This window comes from Filicampus tigris, chromosome 15 (genome assembly GCF_054856515.1).
Source record: "Filicampus tigris isolate MCC_2025a chromosome 15, RoL_Ftig_1.0, whole genome shotgun sequence".
Taxonomy (NCBI): Eukaryota; Metazoa; Chordata; class Actinopteri; order Syngnathiformes; family Syngnathidae; genus Filicampus; species Filicampus tigris.
The window spans coordinates 2,966,482-2,987,020 of record NC_141231.1 but is presented as its reverse complement, the minus strand read 5'-3'; the positions used below and the strand labels follow the sequence as shown (position 1 = coordinate 2,987,020).

The window sequence follows — 20,539 nt, the reverse complement described above, 5'->3', positions numbered from 1 at the left end:
AAATTAGACCGGAGCCATGATTTAATGAGAGCACTCGCACAGATAAACAAGAATGACGCAGAGCTGAATGCAGGTAGAAAAAAGACAGGCTGCAGGTCTCATATCAAATCTTAAAGTATTGCTGGCATCGTTACCAGAGAAAGGTGAAGGAGTCCAAGAGAGACCATTTGTCATGTCTGATTCAATCCACGTGCTCTATTTAAAACAATTGACTCTGTACTGAAGCCACATCAACCGACCTGCATGGAATCGTCCCCTGAAATGTGCGATAAATTCTTGCAATTTTTCATTGACAAGGTTGCTACAGCTAGGGCTCTTGTTTCCAACGCTACATTTGACCCCTCTGTCCAAGCTCCTTGTTCAACAGTGTTCGATTCCTTTGAGCCAGTTTCTTTGACATTTTTGGAGGAAATGGTTTGCCATATGAAACCATTAGGTTCCCCTTATGACTCCATTCCTGCACACTTCTTTAAGGAGATTGTCCCAACAATTGGTAAATCGGTTTTGGCCATTATCAACAGCAGCCTGTCTTCTGGTGCGGTCCCCCAACATTTTAAGCAAGCTGTAGTGCAACCTCTGCTGAAAAAACTGCTATCAAATTTTAGACCAGTTTCCAAGCTTCCTTTATGTCTAAAATTCTGGGAAAAGTGGTGCACTCATAGCTAAGATCTTACTTGGATAAACACAATGTCATGGAAGTTTTCCAGTCTGGCTTCAAGAAGATGCATAGCACAGAGTCAGCCCTGCTACGTGTTTTCAATGGCATCCTCCTGGCAAATGACACTGGAGACCACGTATGTCTCGTTTGGTTGGATTTGACTGCAGCTTTCGATACGGTAGACCACAGTATTCTTTTGACTCGCTTGCAACACCAAGTAGGCATTAGTGGGTGCGCTCTAGAGTGGTTTCGATCCTATTTAGCTAGCAGGACATGTTCTGTTAGCCTAGGTTCCTCTGAGTCCTGCTTTGACCCTCTATCGTATGGTGTTCCACAGGGTTCTATTTTGGGGCCATTGCTGTTCTCATTGTATTTGCTGCCCCTGGGTTCCGTCCTTAGAAAACAAAGGAGGAGGAGGACATCAAAGACTGGATGTCACTAAATTTCAACGAAAAGAAAACAGAAGTTAAATTTCCTAAATTTCAACGAAAAGAAAACAGAAGTTATGGTGTTCGGTCCCAGTGGCTTGTCTCCACCCCACCCTGTTGACCTGGGCCCCCGTGGCTTCATATCTAAAGCCAACAGTCTTAAACTTGGGTTTCAAAATGGACTGTGATCTTAAATTGGACCAGCAAATCAGCGCTGCTGTAAAGTTGAGCTTCTTTCATCTTAGACAGCTGGCTAAGATAAAGCCCCTCCTTTCCCCTCTGCACTTGGAAACAGTCATCAATGCCTTTGTTACATCTCGGCTAATTACTGCAATGCACTTTATTTTGGAGTCAGCCAGTGGTCCCTCATACGTCTCCAGTTGGTCCAAAATGCTGCTGCACTAACTGGAGCTCGGAAGATCGAGCACATAACACCAATTATGGCCTCCCTTCACTGGTTCCCAGTGCATTCAGAGTCCAATTTAAGATTATCCTATTTGTCTTTAAATCATTAAATGGCCTGGCCCCGGCGTACCTCTCCAAGCTCCTCCACTCCTACGCACCTTCCCGCAGCCTCAGGTCTGCGGACCAGGCGCTGCTCGGAGTGCCGAGGACCAAGCGGAGCCTCAGAGGACATCGAGCCTTTTCTGTTGCTGGTCCTTCCCTCTGGAATGACCTCCCATTGGTTGTTAGGCAAGCCCCCTCTCTGTCCATTTTTAAAACCCGGTTGAAGACACATTTCTTTCTCTGGCTTTTGATCAGACCTGAAATTTTTGGCTCTTTTCCTGTGCCAATTGTATATGTTGTTGTATGTTGTATGTATATGTGTTTTATGTCAATTTATTGGCTTAATTTATTTATATTTTTATTTATATTTGATATATTATTTATATCTATATTTATTAATACATGTATCACAGCCTTTTATTGTTTTTGTTCTATTTATTGTATTATTTGTAAAGTGTTATGAAATGCGATATATAAATAAAATTGTATTGTATTGTATAAGCACGGTGGTCGACTGGTTAGCACGTCCGCCTCACAGTTCAGAGGTCGTGGGTTCGATCCCGGCTCCGGTCTCCCTGTGTGGAGTTTGCATGTTCTCCCCGTGCCTGCGTGGGTTTCCTCTGGGTACTCCCACATTCTAAAAACATGCATGGTAAGTTGATTGGACTCTCTAAATTGCCCCTAGGTGTGATTGTGAGTGCGGATGTTTGTCTCTGTGTGCCCTGCGATTGGTTGGCAACCAATTCAGGGTGTCCCCTGCCTACTGCCCAAAGACAGCTGGGATAGGCTCCAGCACGCCCGCGACCCTTGTGAGGATAAGCGGTATGGATAATGAATGAATGAATGAATGAATGTATTGCATAAGCATTTCAGCATTTCAGCATTAACAAAGACAAAACTGTCCAGTGTTTCCTCAGGTAAAGACAAACGCTCAGCTGTGTTTAGGAACATGCACTGACTGGATAAAATATTGCATCTGATTTTGTTCATGTTTTCTTTGAAGTGGCCTGCATAATCCTCACAGAGGGACTTTGATGGAATTAAGGGAACGCTATTAAAATCATTCTTAAAAATGTGATTAATGGTGGAAAATAACACTCTCGGGTTATTGTTATTGTCAGTGATTACTTTGGAAAAATGTGCATTACTTGATGTTTTAACTGCATTATTGTAGACTTTTAGTTGGTTGCATAATATTCTGTCGTTTATTGTGATTTTCTGTTTCCTCCACATTCTCTCGGCAACTTCTTTTTAGTTTCTTTACTTCTTCCATTATCCATGCTGATCAATGCTATGTTAAGGCTGAATCATGGCGATGACCAAAATTAAAAGGAAGAAACGTAATTTCTCAGAGTCCGAATTCAAGGAGCTTATTGTTGAGGTAGAGGCGAGGAAAGGCATGCTATTTGGTGTCCTCGGTAGCGCCACAATGGACAAAAGGGAATGCAGCAGGGAATGGAGTTATTATGACAGATAGAAAAGTTGGAGAAATGTTTAAAAAGTGGTCTGGCTTGAAAGTAGATGCCAAAATAAGAATTGTGGCCCATCGACAGAGTATTGCTGCATCTAGACCCAGTTGAGCACGTAAATCCAAGAGCACTGTACTAGGAAATATGATCATCATGGGCCAGTAAATGTTAAATTCCCTGAATGCTCCCTGTCTCCCTCTCTTACTTATTTTTAAATCTCTTCCACCTACAGTGCCTTATAGCAGTTGTAGGAGTGCCATCATGCAACAATATACACATATTTCAAGCCAGTAATCATGTTTATACGCCAATCAGGGATTCATTCAAATGTTAGTATTCTGATTGCATCAATAAAATCCATATCAGTCCATCAATCAACAAAAACAATGTTTATCACCGAAAGGCCATTAACTGATTAAGGGCACGGACACTGGCATCTGCAGACCCACACTTAACTCTCAAGCTGTGAACGGCTGACATCTTGCGGGTACACCAGTGTGCCACTCCAGTCCTCCCAGCTGATGTTTTTTTTTTTCAATGCTAAAGTTACATTGGGTGTCTTGAAAGGTGCTATATTCATTCTCTATAGTGGGTGCCTATGGAGAGGGTCGTGATCTTTGTGATCTATCGTGATATTTTGTTAGATTGAAGTGGACATAACTAGAGATGTCCATATTTTTTTGTGGCGATTAATCACAGTTTTCATCATTAATCATAGTTTTCTGACATTATAAGTTGGGGCGGCAAAGAAGCCAAACAGTCATGCCACAACAGAGCCCAGGTTTTCTTTTTGTGTCACTTTTTTCCACTAAAAATAATTCGCAAACTAGCGCCACCATCAAGACATGACCGGAGACCCCTTCTGCCTTTTCATCCACCATGTTTGTTCACTCCGAAGTCTCGTTCAATCTCAAGGGGTTTTGCAAGATTTTCCATCTGATGTGACAATACCTGTGAATTAATGTGATTTGTGTGTGATGTGTTGATTTTGCTGTGTGGCTGCACACCACATGGTACGTTCAAAACTGTAATACGTGTGATTTTTTTTCTAGTCACGTGTGAGGTCTCTCAGAGTTTGGAAGTCGGCCGATAATATTAAAATCCTGCCGTGTGAACCAGGTTTAACTGATTCGAGTGCATTCGGTGGGCGGCACGGTGGTCGACTGGTTAGCACGTCCGCCTCACAGTTCAGAGGTCGTGGGTTCGATCCCGGCTCCGGCCACCCTGTGTGGAGTTTGCATGTTCTCCCCGTGCCTGCGTCGGTTTCCTCCGGGTACTCCGGTTTCCTCCCACATTCCAAAAACATGCATGGTAAGTTGATTGGACTCTCTAAAATTGCCCCTAGGTGTGATTGTGAGTGCGGATGTTTGTCTCTGTGTGCCCTGCGATTGGCTGGCAACCAATTCAGGGTGTCCCCCGCCTACTGCCCAAAGACAGCTGGGATAGGCTCCAGCACGCCCGCGACCCTTGTGAGGATAAGCGGTATGGATAATGAATGAATGAATGAATGAGTGCATTCGGTACTGGCTCGTAACGTGAACACGAATAGCAACCGCCGATTTTGGGTGAGAGTCTGAGCTTTATTCATGGAGCACCTGTAGCATCCGTAAAAATATCAGTATAAAATGATTTTTACTGAAAATTCATAAAAATCAGGCATTGTTTTAATTTTGTGGTCCAACAAATTTATTTTAAAACACAAAATGAAACTACGCTAATCTAAAACGTATTGAAAATCTGTGGAACAAGCTGAAAGTACAATCTGGAGAAGGTACGCTTCCAACCTAAGATAGCCCAAGCAGTTTGCTCATAGGCAGTGAACCAAAATTTCCATCGACAGTTTTAACATCTCATTGAGACTTACAGAAATCGTTTGACTGCAGTGATTGCCTCCAAAACAAAATATTAAAGTTACCAGTTTTTGACCAGTTGCAGCGTACTACCAACTTTGTTGACAATCTAAACTCATGTACTCAGTAATTCTGCTTTTTGAAGTTGTTTCCTGTTTCTGTACTTAATTAGGTAACTAATATTTTGTCCTTCCTCCTCTCTTGTTTTTATCCCCCCACCCCATCTCATTTGCCTTCCTTATAATACCTGTTATTCCTCTCTGCCGTTCGTCTCTGTCGCTTCATCTATGTCCTCGTCAGTCATATCCACAGATGCTTCCACCAACCCACTTCTGCAGCAGCAGTCTCCACCACAACAGCCTCCTCCCCTTCTACCTGGCTCTTCTGTGAGTTCTGGGGAACATGTTCCAAGTATTGGCCCGGTTCCTGGGGCCCCTGCTGCCACTGCTGCCGTTGCATCTGAGGAATCCCAGCCAAGTGCAAGTCGGACTATACCAACTGCATGTGTGAGACCAACTCACCCACTTAGAAGCTTCACGAATCCACTACTGCCACCCCCAATGAGCACCATCGACCCCAAGGTGTACACCTCCATGCTGCCACAGTCCAGTAAGCACAAATATTTGTTATATATATTTAGTATTACTATGCTTGTTTTACTACACATCCTCGCTGTATATGAGAAGTACCCTTGAATATAATGTGAAGATTTATACAGTATGTTTCTCTAAGTTACACAGATTCAAAGTTTAGAGTTTTTTTTATAATGTAATTTCCAAATAGGTGTACTTCAGGTGTTTTATTAGGTGGTCTGTTGTATATGAAACCTGGTCTTATTGATTTAAATAATCTCAATAACCCACTATTTTTAATAATGCTGCGAGTACAACAACAATATAACGTGTGGATTGGGCATCATTTAGGGGTGTAATGGTACTAGTACAATAATCCTTGTTCATCATAGGCGTTATATTCCAGAGCACCCCGTGACAGACGAAAACTGCGAAGTACCGACCATACATTTATTTGATTATTTACACTATACAAAGTATATACTTTAAAGATTCATGCATCACAGTACTATTCTGTGTATATGTGGTGCAGGTATTGTTTTTGTCCACTTCGTGGTGACGCTCCTTACCTGTATTGCATCTGTGACCGTGACTGAAGGCATGTGACTTTAAAAGGCCTGGCCTGGCCTGTTGAAGAACGTCAAAGTCAGCAAATGAGAGTGTATAATTGGCTGGCTGTTACTCGCTGAACCGTTAGTCACCCTCTCTTGAGTTACTCTGTGTCAATTGTGCAAATGGCAGGTTGTGTGTGAATATGTACTTGTGGGTGGTTTGTTACCTTTTTTCAATGGTGTTCATGGTGTCAATGGTGACTTAAGCTGGTTGTGTTTTGCAATAGGCGCTTTGCACGTAAGCGTCTTTTATGAAATGTAAAATGATCCAAGATTTGGGACATTCTCCGTTTTATATGCACTATTTCTTCCTGCTTCACGCTTATTGCTCTGTAGTGACAAGCCATGTGGAAAAATAATCTCTCATTCACTCATTCTTCGCTCACACAACATTAAACGAACTTTAATAGTGGAGATACTATATACGCTCTACTCCAATGTTTACTATTACTAGGGATGCACCCTAATTATCTTATGGACCGATACTGGGAAAAAACATGTTTATCAGTCCGATGCAGTCCGACACCTCAAATACACCAACAGTCGTCTGATTCCTGTCATTTTAAGAGCACCAAGCTTCTGCATGACGTAGTACAAGCCTGGAGAAAACCCATGCAGGCACGGGGAGAACAAGCAAACTCCACACAGGAAGGCCGGATTCGAACCCATGGCCTCTGCTCTGTGAGGCGGACGTGCTAACCAGTCGTCCACCGTGCCGCTACAGTACATTAATCTTTTAATTAAAAAAAAATAGTGAGAACTGATGTGAATCGAAGCACACTTTGATTATGGACACTTTCAACGCATTTACTGGCCCCGCGAGGTGCCGTCATCTGGTGGGGAGCGGTGCCCGTTATTGAGACCCTCCGCTTGGCCCGACTCCACCCCTTGCCTAGGACAACACATCAGAGACCACGTCAAAATTTAAGCATCTTATTATGCACAGAAATAGAAACAAAGTGATTATTATATTGTTACTTGGCTTTTAATGCCTGTGTTGCTTTATTCAGAGTGTTCCTGTATTTCTGACTTGATAAATGAAGGAATCACTGCCAGTAGGCAGTAATCACATTTCTAATGCTGTAAATAATATGGTATTGTCAAGTTAGTGAACAGAGCGTGTACGGTGAACTTTCCAGCAATTGACAATTCCGAATATCCGGGTACTTCAAGCTGCAACCCGCTTTGTCAGAACAACCCACTGTATTGTATTGCTTTTGCCTGTGAATAGCATAGCTTGCAGAAAATCATGCCTAGATGTTTTTGTGCGGTTGGATCGTCCATTCATAACATTGATAGAAACTAAATTATCATTCCATATTACTGTGTGGACCTTGAACGTCAGAGAAAGTGACTTAATGGAGTGAAGAGAGTTGAACTGGATGGTTCGAAAAGGAAGCTAACCAAGACCACAGCGCTTTGTAGTGAGCACTTCAAGTGGTAAGAATCGTTCGAGTGTGATAAAATGTATTTTCTTTCCTTTTTTTTACCACAAGCCCTGTAGCATTAAAAAATGTCTTTCATATCTTGGGAACTTGTTACGCTGTTAGTGTACCTGTGACGACCACAAGCAATATTTTTAACATGCTAACCCTAACCTGGATGAGGAACACAGAAAGATTATACTCTGAAAATTCCCACCTAGACGTTGCACACTGCTCCTTTCATTTTGTGGCCAACACACGCGTCGAAATTTGCGCTTGCTTTACGTACGACAAAACCACCAGGGATGATTCGCCGGGTGCCACTTACATATTGAGGTAGTGGCACAACAACATCAGGTAGGAGTTTTATGTGTATACAGACACAACACTTTATTTTTATGACCACTCTGTTCGTCGTTTTGCCTTTTTCTGAACAGTTCATATGTGGCATGCATTTAGACTGGTGTTGGTCAGTAATGAAAATGAATAATTTTAGTACAGACATAAATTGTTAAAGATTCAATATTTTCATCTTAATTTGCAATAATATTGTCGCTGTTATTATGTACCAGACATTCCTTTATTTCTTGGAGCCCATATGTGATGTGACCATGCAGTAGGAATTAGTGGGGTTGGTACAGGATAAGATGATGACTTTGGCTGGGCTCTATGTCTGCTTTAAAGTAAATAAGACTGCATTCAACTTCTTAACAAAAACATGACCATCTTTATTAATGGGTAATGATATGCATCAGAGCCTTTCAGATTGCTCATCTCACCGCCTGAAGCAACGGGGTGCAGAAAGTAGCAAAACATGCAACTCTGTTGTCAATGGCCACACCAAATACACCGTATTTTCCGGGCTATAAGCCGCACTGTTATATATGCCGCACCCACTCTATTTTTAGAACATTTTGGAAAAAAACTTAAATAAGATGCACCTTTATATAAGACGCACCTATATATGTTGGAAACTTTTATATTTACTGCATTTACAGAACGATTATGAACTGTAAATGTACATGTGTGTACCTGAGCAGATTATTTCCTAACAGTGCCTTTTAACACTGCAGCAACGTTCACAAAAGTCACGGTTTGGTACAGCAATAAGTTTCAAATGCGTAAGACGAGGTTGTTTCTTTTCAAATATAGTTTTAACAGAGAGCAGGCTACAATTCAATTTGCTATAAAGCAAAAATATTCCCTGTTATAAAAGCACAAAATAGAATAAAAACTTGCTCATTAGGGTTGTTCATTAACAATAAAATAAATGAAACACAGGAAAACACCCTTTCTTTTGATTGCAGATAAGGTCAGCTCTTGCCAACTCGTAACTTTAACTTCATTATAAGAGCAGCAGACGAGGAATTTGATTTGCTCTTTGTGGTTCCCAGAGATAGTGAGAGAGAGGGCGATAGTCTGGTTGGTCACAGTTTCAAGCGGACTGCCGTCAATAGCACTAACAGGTCGGGGGGAATCAAGGCTAGTCATGGGAAAATTAGCAGACCTGGCAAAAATCATCAACAAAGTTATCATCGGCCCCTGAATCTATCAACACCCGTAGACTAACCGAGGAATAACTAGAGGAGACAGAAGCGGGCAAGGTCATGTGTTGAGGTGAGCAGGAGGATGCAGTCTCACTCACCATAGTGCTGGCTGCAGTAGGTGAGCGGGGTGCTTTGGCCCGGACATCGGAGGATGAAGTATCCAGATTGTCCACAGTACAGGCAAAGGCCCCGAGTAAACCTCCTGGTGTATTCCTCTTGGGTGAGATGGGTCCTGACAATTTGCATGGGCTCATCGCTCGGGGCCAGGAAGGCAAGGCACGCCTGGACACTCTTTGTCTATCTGAGGCGATTGTCTATCCTAATGATAAGACTAATCAGTTGCTCGAGGGAATCAGGCTCATCTCGAGTTGAGACCTGGTCTTTGAGCTCCTCCGATAGTCCAGCAACATAAACAGATAACATAAACAGATTTGAGGCTTGCCTCATTCCAGCCACTTTCCGAAGCCAAGATTCTGAATTCGATGGAATAATCAGCTGCTGACTGGGAGCCCTGACGTAGGGACATCAGTTTCCTGCCGGATGCCTGGCTGCGAAAAGCATGGCCGAAAACCCTGCGCATCTCCAAAATAAATGAATCATAGCAGTTCAAAATGATAAATTCAGACTCCCACAGAGAGTTGGCCCACTTCCCTGCCTTTTAGCAAATTGATCGTATAGGCCAACTTGGCTAGGTCTGAAGAAAGGGCACTGGGTTGCTGGTCAAAAACCAATGAGCAATTTAGGAGGAACTGGCTGCATGCTTCTACCACCCCGGTGTAGTGCTCTGGTGGAGGGATAGAAGGTTCACGTGTCGAGATTGAAGCGGAAGCAGATGATGGATTTCCCTGCTGATTGCCAATTGGGGGCTGGGCTGGAGAAGAGGCACTCAGGTTTTGCTGAGCGGCTGATGAACCAGCACTCGGAGAAAGCCTGCAAAGACAGACCAGAACATTCTGTAGGAGTTTGTCATGTTTTCCGAGAAGCGTATCGTGATCTTTGATGGCCTGTCGAAGGGATTCGACGTCTGCTGGGTCCATGGGGGCCAGAACGTTCTGTTGTGTGTTAGGCTGGAGGTGGTAGGACCCAAGAGCAGACAGGTGTTGATTCCTGACAAGTAACAAACAAACTTTATTAAAAAAGAATCAAAGTAACCAAGAAACTGAAGACCAGGCGTGGCAGTGGCTGCGCTCTCAAGACGTGGGACTGTGAGAGAACAAAAGAAGAAATCAGTCCAAAAATGAAGCACTGGGTTAACCCAGGAAAGAGTTCTCCAAAAAAACTAAGTAATTAACTAAAAATCACTAGTACACACTAGGAGGAACAACATAGTGCAACAGAGGAAAGACTCAACACGAGGAAACAACTCAAGCTCTTGCTTTGTTAACAGAAGGTGAATACAACCTGTTCCTTTGCAAGAGACAAAACGTTCTGGCGAGGAGTAGAGATTTGACCGGAGGCTAAATACTTGACGAGTGCTGGAGAACAGGTGTGAGAAGCTCAGTACACCTGTGCACGCCCAGTCCTGAAAACAAAACCAGCACAGGAAAGTGAACTGCAAATGCTTCAAAATAAAAGGGAACAGCAAACTACTCACAACACTTTGAACACGATAAGCGGAAATTGGATGATAGGTTGTAAATTGCCCTGTGCACTTGAGGCAGAACACTGGGGAAACAGGTATGAAGAAACCCGGTCAGGGGAAGACCATATTTTATTACCTTTGTATGTTTTATGTAAATATACAACTAAAGTTGGTGCAGAGATGGTTCTGGGACCAAGCAAGGAAAGTATGAATGGTATGGATAAGCAAAATTGCCATCCAGATAAACGACATACAGTACTATACGGATATTGGACTTTCAAGTGAAATTTTAGGAAAAGCCATGAATGATTCAGTACTTTTTTCACAACTTGCTGTGCTTTAAAAAGGCGCTGAACTGAAACATTCACAAGAGGTTTATGACCCATTAGCATTTTAGATTAATCTGCTTCCGCAGGTAAAAGCAACATTACCAAATGAAAGGTGACTAATTGTAGCCAGCAGAGTTGAGAGTTAAGAATGTACACTGTTGACACTGTTCGGGCATGAAGGACTGGCCAAAAATGCTGGGTATTGTAGTGTTAAATCTCACCCAAAAGCTTAATATCGCAAACTTGTACCTAATAGCTCTAACCTTTTGTGATTATTCTGCTTGGCAGAGGTCTACATTCTAATAACTGATGAAGGCACTAGTACACGCCGAAACATGTCAGGTAATTAAATGACGTAAATCACGATTGTCTGTTATATATGAATCAACCAAAATATAGATAACAAGGAAGACAAAATGAATTTAATACAACTATGCATTCTAATAAGTTTTATTCTAGTTTAACCCAAATTGATAGCACATGGGTTGATTAGTGGTATTTGACATTTCTGTTGCACTTTTACCAAGCCTTTTAACATTGAAAAGTACCCCAAAAATGTAGTACCCATTGATGTGTGATTGCTAATTTGCAGATTAAAAATGGCAATAAAACAAAAGTACTATGAATAATAATCTAGTTGTTCAACATATTTACTGTATTTACCCTTTAACAAATGTACAGTATCTGATTCTTTTCCTTTTGTGTCTCTTTCTGTCATTCTTTCTTATCACCTGCAGCATATGAGCAGAAGTCATTGGACTGTGTGTGTACTTGTGTGAAGGCATATATGCATTACGTTTCTGGATTCTGTTGGTGTATGTTACCACTGTGTGTGGGCGTGCACTTCCATTATAGTTATGTTTACGCACCCAGGTGGCCTCAGATTAACATTGATTTTCAGCTCCAAGGGACCCTTTGCACAGAAAAAGCAAGCCTGCGGCGATTCGCAGCTAGTCAAAAGACCCTAAGAACGACCATCAAAGGCCTCCACCAGCCCACAACTCTTCTAGGCTCCCCAATACCTACACCACCCCCCATCCATGAGCTCACAGAATGTCCCTTAACAAGGCAGAATAAAGCTGAATCAAGCCAGAGCATTTGTTTTTAGTTTTGTTTATGTTTATCCTGGGGTGAATGACTCCCTTGGTGAAAGGAATGGTTTTTTTTCACTTTAATTGGACTTTTGTGGAGCGGTGGGAGTAAAGAGAACCATGGACATAGATTTTTAAGATAAACATAATGCAGATCATTAGGTCAATTTTCTTCTGATGTTTCTAGAAGTTGACAAATCTGCTGAAACATTTCAAGTTAACTTGAAGTTAAACCAAAACTATGTCCTAGGGCTAGGCTATACTTAATTTGGGGCTTTTGGTTTATATGAGGTAGAGGAGGTCGGGGTTGTGGAATGATTATACTGTATCTTACAATTTCAATACATCTTAAAATCAAGAAATAAATGAACAACTGAATTTATTTAGGATCTTCTCTAATCCATGCAGTATCAGTTATACATCCAGTCACAACAATGAATAAACACCAAGTACCACCAAAATAACAACACTAAAATACCATAATGTAAATGTTCATCAAAAATGATACCGTTTTTATTCCTGAAGTTTTATTAATGATTTATTATCGCAAGTTACTATAACACGATGCAGTCTGTACATTATTATGCTTAAATATAGTGAAAGAAAAATGTACTTGAATGATTAAATTAAAATATATTTCACATAAATAAAAAGAAATAAGAATTAATGAATAATGAATGCAAACCTGACCCAACCGGAAAGCTATTGGCCGGGGGCAGATTATAAAAACGTAAACAATGAATTCAGCTATATTTTTCACTCACGATGAACGCAAAGTAAACCCTCATGTTCTTGACACAGTATCGTGAAATACATTGTCAAACCTAGCTTTGTACTTGTAAGAAAATTAAGGCAGCAAACACTGTTTATCCTCATTTGTTTTTTCCCGTTCTTACTCCGTGCCGCTAACAGCCAATTAAAGTGACCAAATGTCACGTCGTCGATTCAACATGCTGAAACGCCCATCACACGCTTCCTGACAAGGTCTGATATTACAACTGTGTTCACTACATCAATCAGACAGCGCAATCAGGCGCCCCAACGCTTACGCTCAGATTGGTGTATCTAGGCCTTAAGAGCTGCAATTTTTACTCTGTTATTACAAAGAGCCATATCATACACATGGGCACACTTTAACTGATCCCATACTGTTCCGTCACTCCTCACTCTCTTTTGCATGTTATGACAAACTACCCATCATTGTATGGCTTTTAATCATCGCTGTCTCTCGTTGCCGTGTATTTTTCCAGTGTGACGTGCTGACAGCTGGCCCGATACCACAGGGGGTAAGCGTCGGTCACAGTTGACCAATGTCGGTTTGGTCTATCTAGGCCTTTAGCCTCTAACTAGTTGGCCACCCCTGGTATATACTGTATTTTTAGGACTTTGGTGAGTGCTGATGGGCAGCCCTGTCTCAATCGTGTAAAACCAGGTAATGGGCGTGTGCAACTGAGTTCCTTACTGCATTGCTGTTGGCCAATCAGGTGACTGTGACGTCACAGCCCCACTAAACCCCAGACAGCCGACGCGTGAAAACCACCTTCAAAAAGAAATTGAAAAGCGGTTCCATTGTAACCTCTCGGCCCTGAAAAAGTCCAATGGAAAAGCGACCATTCGGGCACAAACAAGGCCGTCTTGGAGTGGCATCGGGCTAATAAATAAAGCGCCAATAGCGGGCAACTCCAGAGTGGAAGCGTGTCCAACCCCTCTTGAGAGGACTTGTACCCAAGCCCAAGCCATGTGTTGAGGAGAGCCTGACAACGCCCGCTCGGGCTCCTACTCTGCCTGAGAGGTGACATTCCAATTTACTAGAGCCAGCTTCTATAGCCAGGGATGGTATGGACAAGGTCCCGTGCCTTCCACCATCGCCCAGCTCACATTGCAACTAACCCCTATAGCAACTCTCGCAGCTATTGAGCCCATGAAAAGTGGGACTGACATCCTTTCATGCTGTGCCCGGCCATAGCCCATGGTTACAGGCCCGGCCAGCAGGCACTCGCCTTCAAGCACCAGCTCCAGGCTGGGTTCCAGAGGGATGCCCAGATGACCCACGTCCAGGCAAGGAGAAACCTCTTCCGATATTTTTACTTATTATAGGGGTCTTATAAGCTGTGCTTTGTATAAGCCCTCACCTAGGACCTGTTTGCTAGAGGTGACCCTGCCAGGGACTTAAAGCCCCAGACAACTTCCATCCATCCATTATCTATACCGCTTATCCTCACAAGGGTCGCGGGGCGTGCTGGAGCCTATCCCAGCTTTCTTTGGGAAGTAGGCGGGGGACACCCTGAACTGGTTGCCAGCCAATCGCAGGGCATACAGAGACAAACATCCGCACTCACAATCACACCTAGGGGCAATTTAGACAGTCCAATCAACTTACCATGCATGTTTTTGGAATGTGGGAGGAAACCGGGGTACCCGGAGAAAACCCATCATTGGAACACACCACAGGTTGGGGGTACAGATTGTATTGCATGTATTAAATGTTGTACATTTATTTTACTCAGTGATTCTTTGGTGTACTACTAAAGGGAGGGTGCATATCAGTAGTGGTACTCATACCACACTAATCACTGGTCTAAAATATTTACATACATTAACCAACAAGTGGTGTGAAGGTTCTAGGGTAATGTAACAATGCCAGGCCTAATTAACTTCTTGTTGATGATCATTGTTGAGTGCAGCTAGGAGTTCTGTTCATTCTGAGTTCAGTTCAAACAATTCTACGTACAAGTTATTTTGGTGTGTTATTGCTTTGCATCATAGGAAATGAAATTGTTTGGGGTTTGTTGAGGAAACTTCAAGGAAGCATTGAGGCACAATCCTGCCATGAACTAAAAATTGCCAGAATATTCGTGTCACGGTCCAGAGTAAAGTTCATTTTACATATCCATGGTTTGAGAGGGTGCAGACCAAGAAAAACTAGAACTAAACTGAAATATGCAGATGCCCATATAGTGACACCAAATGTCATCTGGACAAAAGGTGTATGGTCAGACAAGACACAGATTGATCAATTTGGACATAAAGTATGTTTGGAGGAGTCAACGTGAGGCTTTCATATGACCTTGAGCAGCCTCATGCTCGAGGTGCTTTTTTGCTGCCAGTGATGGTGGTGTGCTGCACAAAGGGGATGGAATAACGAAGAAGGAGAACTCCCTAATTATTCCAATTCATTACATATCAACAGCCAGACGACTGAAACTCGGACACAATTGGGTATTCTGATGTCACAGTTATCTCAAACGCACAAAGTTGGGGTTGGAATTGATAGTTGATAGTCGTAACTTGCGTAGCAATGGACACCCAAACTGCGGTATTCTTGCTGCTGCTGGTGGCTATTTTTTGCGCGATCGTGTCCGGCGACTTGGCTCGGAGCCGCGCCCCCATTGTCTACAGCCGGAATCAGCTGTTAGCACTCCGTGCTAACCCTGCGCCGGCTCCCGGGGCGAGACCCGACATCCCCCGTGAGCTGAGGGGGAAGAGACGGGGATCACGTGCGGAGGTTAAACGCCGGGAAAGGAGGAGACAATACCATCCCGTCCTCCCGTCTGTTATCATGGGGAATATTAGATCGCTCCCCAACAAGATGGGCGAGCTAGCGGCGCTTACCCGGCATGAGAGGGACTTCCGGGTGGCTAGTCTGATGCTATTCACGGAGTCGTGGCTAACAGCGCTAACGCCGAACGCGGTCGTAGAATTGGACGGCTTCCAAAGCTGCAGAATAACGCCAGGGGAGCCTGGAGGGGCCCGAAGACCATCTCAGGCCACGGACAACCCAAGACCCGGACTGGGTGGGACCTGCAGTGGGCAAATGAGCTGAACCTCTTTTTCAATAGGTTCGATCAGATGCCTGCCCCCACTCAGTCTCTCCTGCTTCAGCCTCCACCTATTCCTCCTGCTGGGCGTGTCACCCCCTCCCCCCTTTTCTCCACAGTCTTCAGCTCCCAGCTACAGCAGATAACCACCACTCCCTCCTGCCCAGCCTTGGCCTTCACAACATCTCAGGTGAGGAACCAGCTGAAGAAGATGAAGGCGAGGAAGGCAGCGGGTCCAGATGGCATCAGCCCCCAGCTCCTCAAATCCTGCGCAGACCAGCTGTGTGGAATTGTCCAGCACATGTTCAACCTGAGCCTGAAGCTGGGCAGGGTCCCCCAGCTATGGAAAACATCCTGCCTGGTCCCGGTGCCAAAGACCCCCCACCCAAAGGAGCTCAACAGCTTCAGGCCAGTGGCGCTGGCGTCTCACCTGATGAAGACCCTGGAGAGACTGGTCCCTGTCCACCTGCGCCCCCTGGTGAGCTCCTCATTGGACCCACTCCAGTTCGCATGTCAGCCTGGCATCAGTGTGGATGATGCCATCATCTACCTCCTCCACACTTCACTCTCCCACCTGAGAAGGCGGGGAGCACTGTGAGGATCATGTTCTTTGATTTCTCCAGTGCTTTCAACACCATCCAGCCCACCCTACTGGGAGACAAGCTGGAGGGGGCGGGGGTGGCCCACCACCTCACCACATGGATCCAGGACTATCTCACAAACCGGCCACAGTATGTGAGGACACAGGACTGTGTGTCTGACGTGCTCCTCTGTAGCACGGGGGCCCCACAGGGAACTGTCTTGGCTGCCTTCCTGTTCACCCTCTACACCTCGGACTTCAACTACAACACCCCTACCTGTCACCTGCAGAAGTTCTCTGACGACTCTGCGATTGTCGGCCTCATCACAGGCGGAGATGATCGGGAGTACAGAGAACTTACTCAGGGTTTTGAGGACTGGTGCCAGCAGAACCGCCTCCTGATCAATGCGGGGAAATCCAAAGAAATCACATCACATTTTATTTATATAGCACTTTTCATACATAAAAATGCAACTCAAAGTGCTTTAAAACATTCAAAGCAAAACATAGAATTATCTTCAATCAAAAGAAAAGATAAATTATTTAAAAGTTGTTGAAAGCCAAACTAAAAAGGTGTGTCTTGAGCTTCCTCTTAAAAATATCAACAGTCTCTGCAGACCTGACATCCTCTGGCAGGCTATTCCAAAGGTGAGGACCAAAATGGCTGAATGCAGCCTCGCCATGCATTTTGGTCCTCACCCTTGGAATAAATAAAAGGCCGGCGCCAGAGGACCTCAGGATCCGCGAGGGCTGGTATGATAAAAGCAAATCAGATAAATAAGATGGCCCAAGACCATTAACACATTTATAAACTAATAAAAGTACTTTAAAATCGATCCTGAAACACACAGGGAGCCAATGCAGCAATTTCAAAACTGGCGTAATGTGCTCCCGCCCTCTGGTTCTCGTCAGCACCCGAGCGGCTGAATTCTGCAGTAGTTGCAGTGGTGAAATGCTCTTTTTCGGGAGGCCAGAGAGCAGGGCATTACAGTAATCTAAACGACAGGAAATAAAGGCATGCATCAGCACTTCCGTGTTAGCCTGAGAGAGAAACGGGCGGACTCTGGCGATATTCTTAAGGTGATAAAAACCAATCTTGGTTACATTTTTAATATGAGGAATAAAACTGAGCTCAGAGTCAAAAATGACGCCAAGGTTCTTCACACAGTGTGAGGGATTAAAAATGTGTAGTTTTGGTAAAAGCTTCTCTCTCTGACCTTCGGGACCGATAACTAAGACCTCAGTCTTGTCCTCATTGAGCTGTAGGAAATTATCTGCCATCCATGACTTGATATCTAAAATGCAATTTAAAAGGGTATCAATGGGTCCTGTGTCATCGGGAGACACGGCAATATACAGCTGCGTGTCATCAGCATAGCTGTGAAAGCTGATGCCGTGTCCCCTGATGACATCCCCGAGGGGAAGCATATAAAGATTAAAAAGTAAGGGGCCTAAAATCGAACCTTGAGGAACCCCACATTTAATTTCATGAGTTTTAGAGGAAGAAGTATCCATACTTACAAAGAAATATCGGTCTGTGAGATAGGAATAAAACCAGTCAAAAACAGTACCAGAGATGCCCACTAGATTTTTAAGTCTATTTAATAAAATTTGGTGATCTACTGTATCAAAAGCAGCGCTTAGATCCAGTAGCACCAAGACTGTGAGTTTTCTCACGTCTGCAGTGCACCTAATATCATTTAAGATCCTTAAAAGAGCAGTCTCCGTACTGTGGTTCATCCTAAAACCAGATTGATATTTCTCCAAAATATTATTTGTATTTAAAAAATGATTCAACTGGATGAAAACCAGTTTTTCTAAAATCTTACTTAAAAACGGTAAGTTGGATACGGGTCTGTAGTTATTAAAAACGCTCGGGTCAGAACCGCTCTTCTTCAGAAGGGGCTTCACCACCGCCGTTTTAAAGGCAGCTGGGAAGACGCCTGTCTGAAGAGAGCAATTGACTATATTTAAAATTTGTTCTTCAAAAAATCCATAAAATGTCTTAAAAAGAAATGTGGGAATTGGATCCAAAAGGCAGGTTGTTGGGTTTACCTGGGAGAAAACTCGAACAAGTGTCCTTGCATCAACCAGGGCAAAACTTTCCAGTGTTTCCTCATGTAAATATGATTGTCCGGGTTTATTAAAACTTGTGTTTTGACGGGCTAAAAGACTGGATCTTATGTCATCGATTTTACTTCTGAAGTGGTCTGCAAAGTCCTCACAGAGAGCATCTGTTGGTCTCTGTGGGGACTTATTAAAATCAGAACTAGTTAAAAGTTCAAAGGTGGAGAAGAGAACCCTGGGGTTGTTTTTATTGACTGTAATGAGGTTTGAGAAATAGGAAGATCTTGCCAGTTTTACTGTTTTATTGTAAGATTTCAGTTGTTCGCATAAAATTTCATAGTGTACTGTAAGTTTACTTTTTCTCCACCTCCTCTCTGCACTCCTGCATTTTCTCTTTGATATTTTGATAGCATTGTTTCTCCACGGGGGTACAGTCTTTGTTTTTGTTGTTTTAATTAAAAGTGGAGCTACTGAATCTAATGATGATTTAAGATGTAGGTTAAAATTGTCAACAATAAGATCACAGGGTGCAGGTAAAATGTCAGCAGGAGTGTTTTTTAAGATCTCGATAAAATTTGCTGCCACCTCAGAAGATAGGTAGCGTTTCTTCACTGTTCTGACCGGGACTGCTAGATGGTTAAAACTGGCGATGTTAAAATAGACACAGTAGTGGTCTGACACTGCCAAGTCAACAACAGAGGACACACCAGCAGACAAGCCATAGGTTATAATCAAATCCAGGGTGTGTCCTCTGTTGTGAGTTGGCTGCAAGACGTGCTGTTTAAAATCCAAGCAGTTTAAAAGGTTTGAAAAATCTCTGGATAGTGGGTCCGAGATGTTGTCCATGTGTATATTAAAATCGCCAGTTATTAATATTCTGTTATAACTGGAATATAAAATGGATAAGAATTCTGAAAATTCTGTAATAAAAGAAGTGGAATGATGGGGAGGTCTATAGACGGTAATGCAGAGAATAGGGGGACTGCTAAAAACAAAGGCATGGTGTTCAAACGATAAATAGCTGCTAAAAATGATCTCCTTTGATAAAAGAGTATTAATAAAAATTGATGCAGTCCCGCCTCCTCTTTTGCCATCCCTTGTAGAAAATAAAAAGTTAAAATTCGGTGGGCAAGCCTCGTTGAGAGCAACTGGAGCATCTGTACCAAGCCATGTCTCAGACAATGGCTTGGTGGTGGATTTCGGTAGGCGCCAGCACTCTTCACCTGCACCAGTGAATATCCGGGGAACAGATGTTGAGAGAGTCTCAACTTACAAGTACCTGGGTGTTCATCTGAACAATAAACTGGACTGGTGCGACAACACAGACGCCCTCTATAGGAAGAGTCAGAGCAGACTCTTCCTACTCAGGAGACTAAGGTCTTTTGGAGTTCAGGGGACACTCCTCAGGAACTTTTATGACTCGGTGGTTGCATCGGTCATCTTCCAGGGAGTGGTCACCTGGGCAGGCGGCGTCTCGGCCCGGGACAAGAAGCGGTTGGACAAACTGGTCCAGGGTCTCTGTCCTGGGCTGCTCCCTGGACTCTGTGGACTCGGTGGGGGACAGGAGGATGTTGGCCAAGCTGTCATCAATGCTGGACAACCCGGACCACCCCCTCCAGGGCACCCTAACAGCACTCCACAGCTCCTTCAGTGACAGACTGTTACACCCTCGCTGTGCAAAGGAGAGATTCCCCCGTTCCTTCTTGCCTGCTGCTGTCAGACTCTTTAACAAGAACATTGTGTAGTCTCTACAAACTGGCGGACATTAGTGTAATTGTGCAGTCCTGCACCTGAGCTCATATCGTGCAATACCCAATATTCCCCACTACTGTAATACCGTGCAATACTCAACATTCCCCACTACTGTTAGTCTAGTTTTATTTTTATCCAATGCTGTCCTTTACATTTCACTACAGCACTGCAGCACTGTCACTTACTTAGAGTATTTTTCCTCTGTACTATGTACAGGCCAAAATGAGCGTTCCTCATACTTTTTATGTAGATAT

General features: G+C 43.6%; 1 protein-coding gene across 2 annotated transcripts in view; it reads left to right on the top strand.

The window, feature by feature from the left end:
• The window catches only part of dcc (DCC netrin 1 receptor), a 368,958-nt gene that overhangs the window by 312,790 nt on the left and 35,629 nt on the right, over nucleotides 1-20,539 (top strand). For both annotated transcript variants that reach the window (XM_086054077.1, XM_086054076.1), the window contains exon 27: nucleotides 5,213-5,521. In XM_086054077.1, the coding sequence (XP_085910203.1) occupies nucleotides 5,213-5,521 (309 nt within the window). The remainder of the gene's footprint in view (nucleotides 1-5,212; nucleotides 5,522-20,539) is intronic.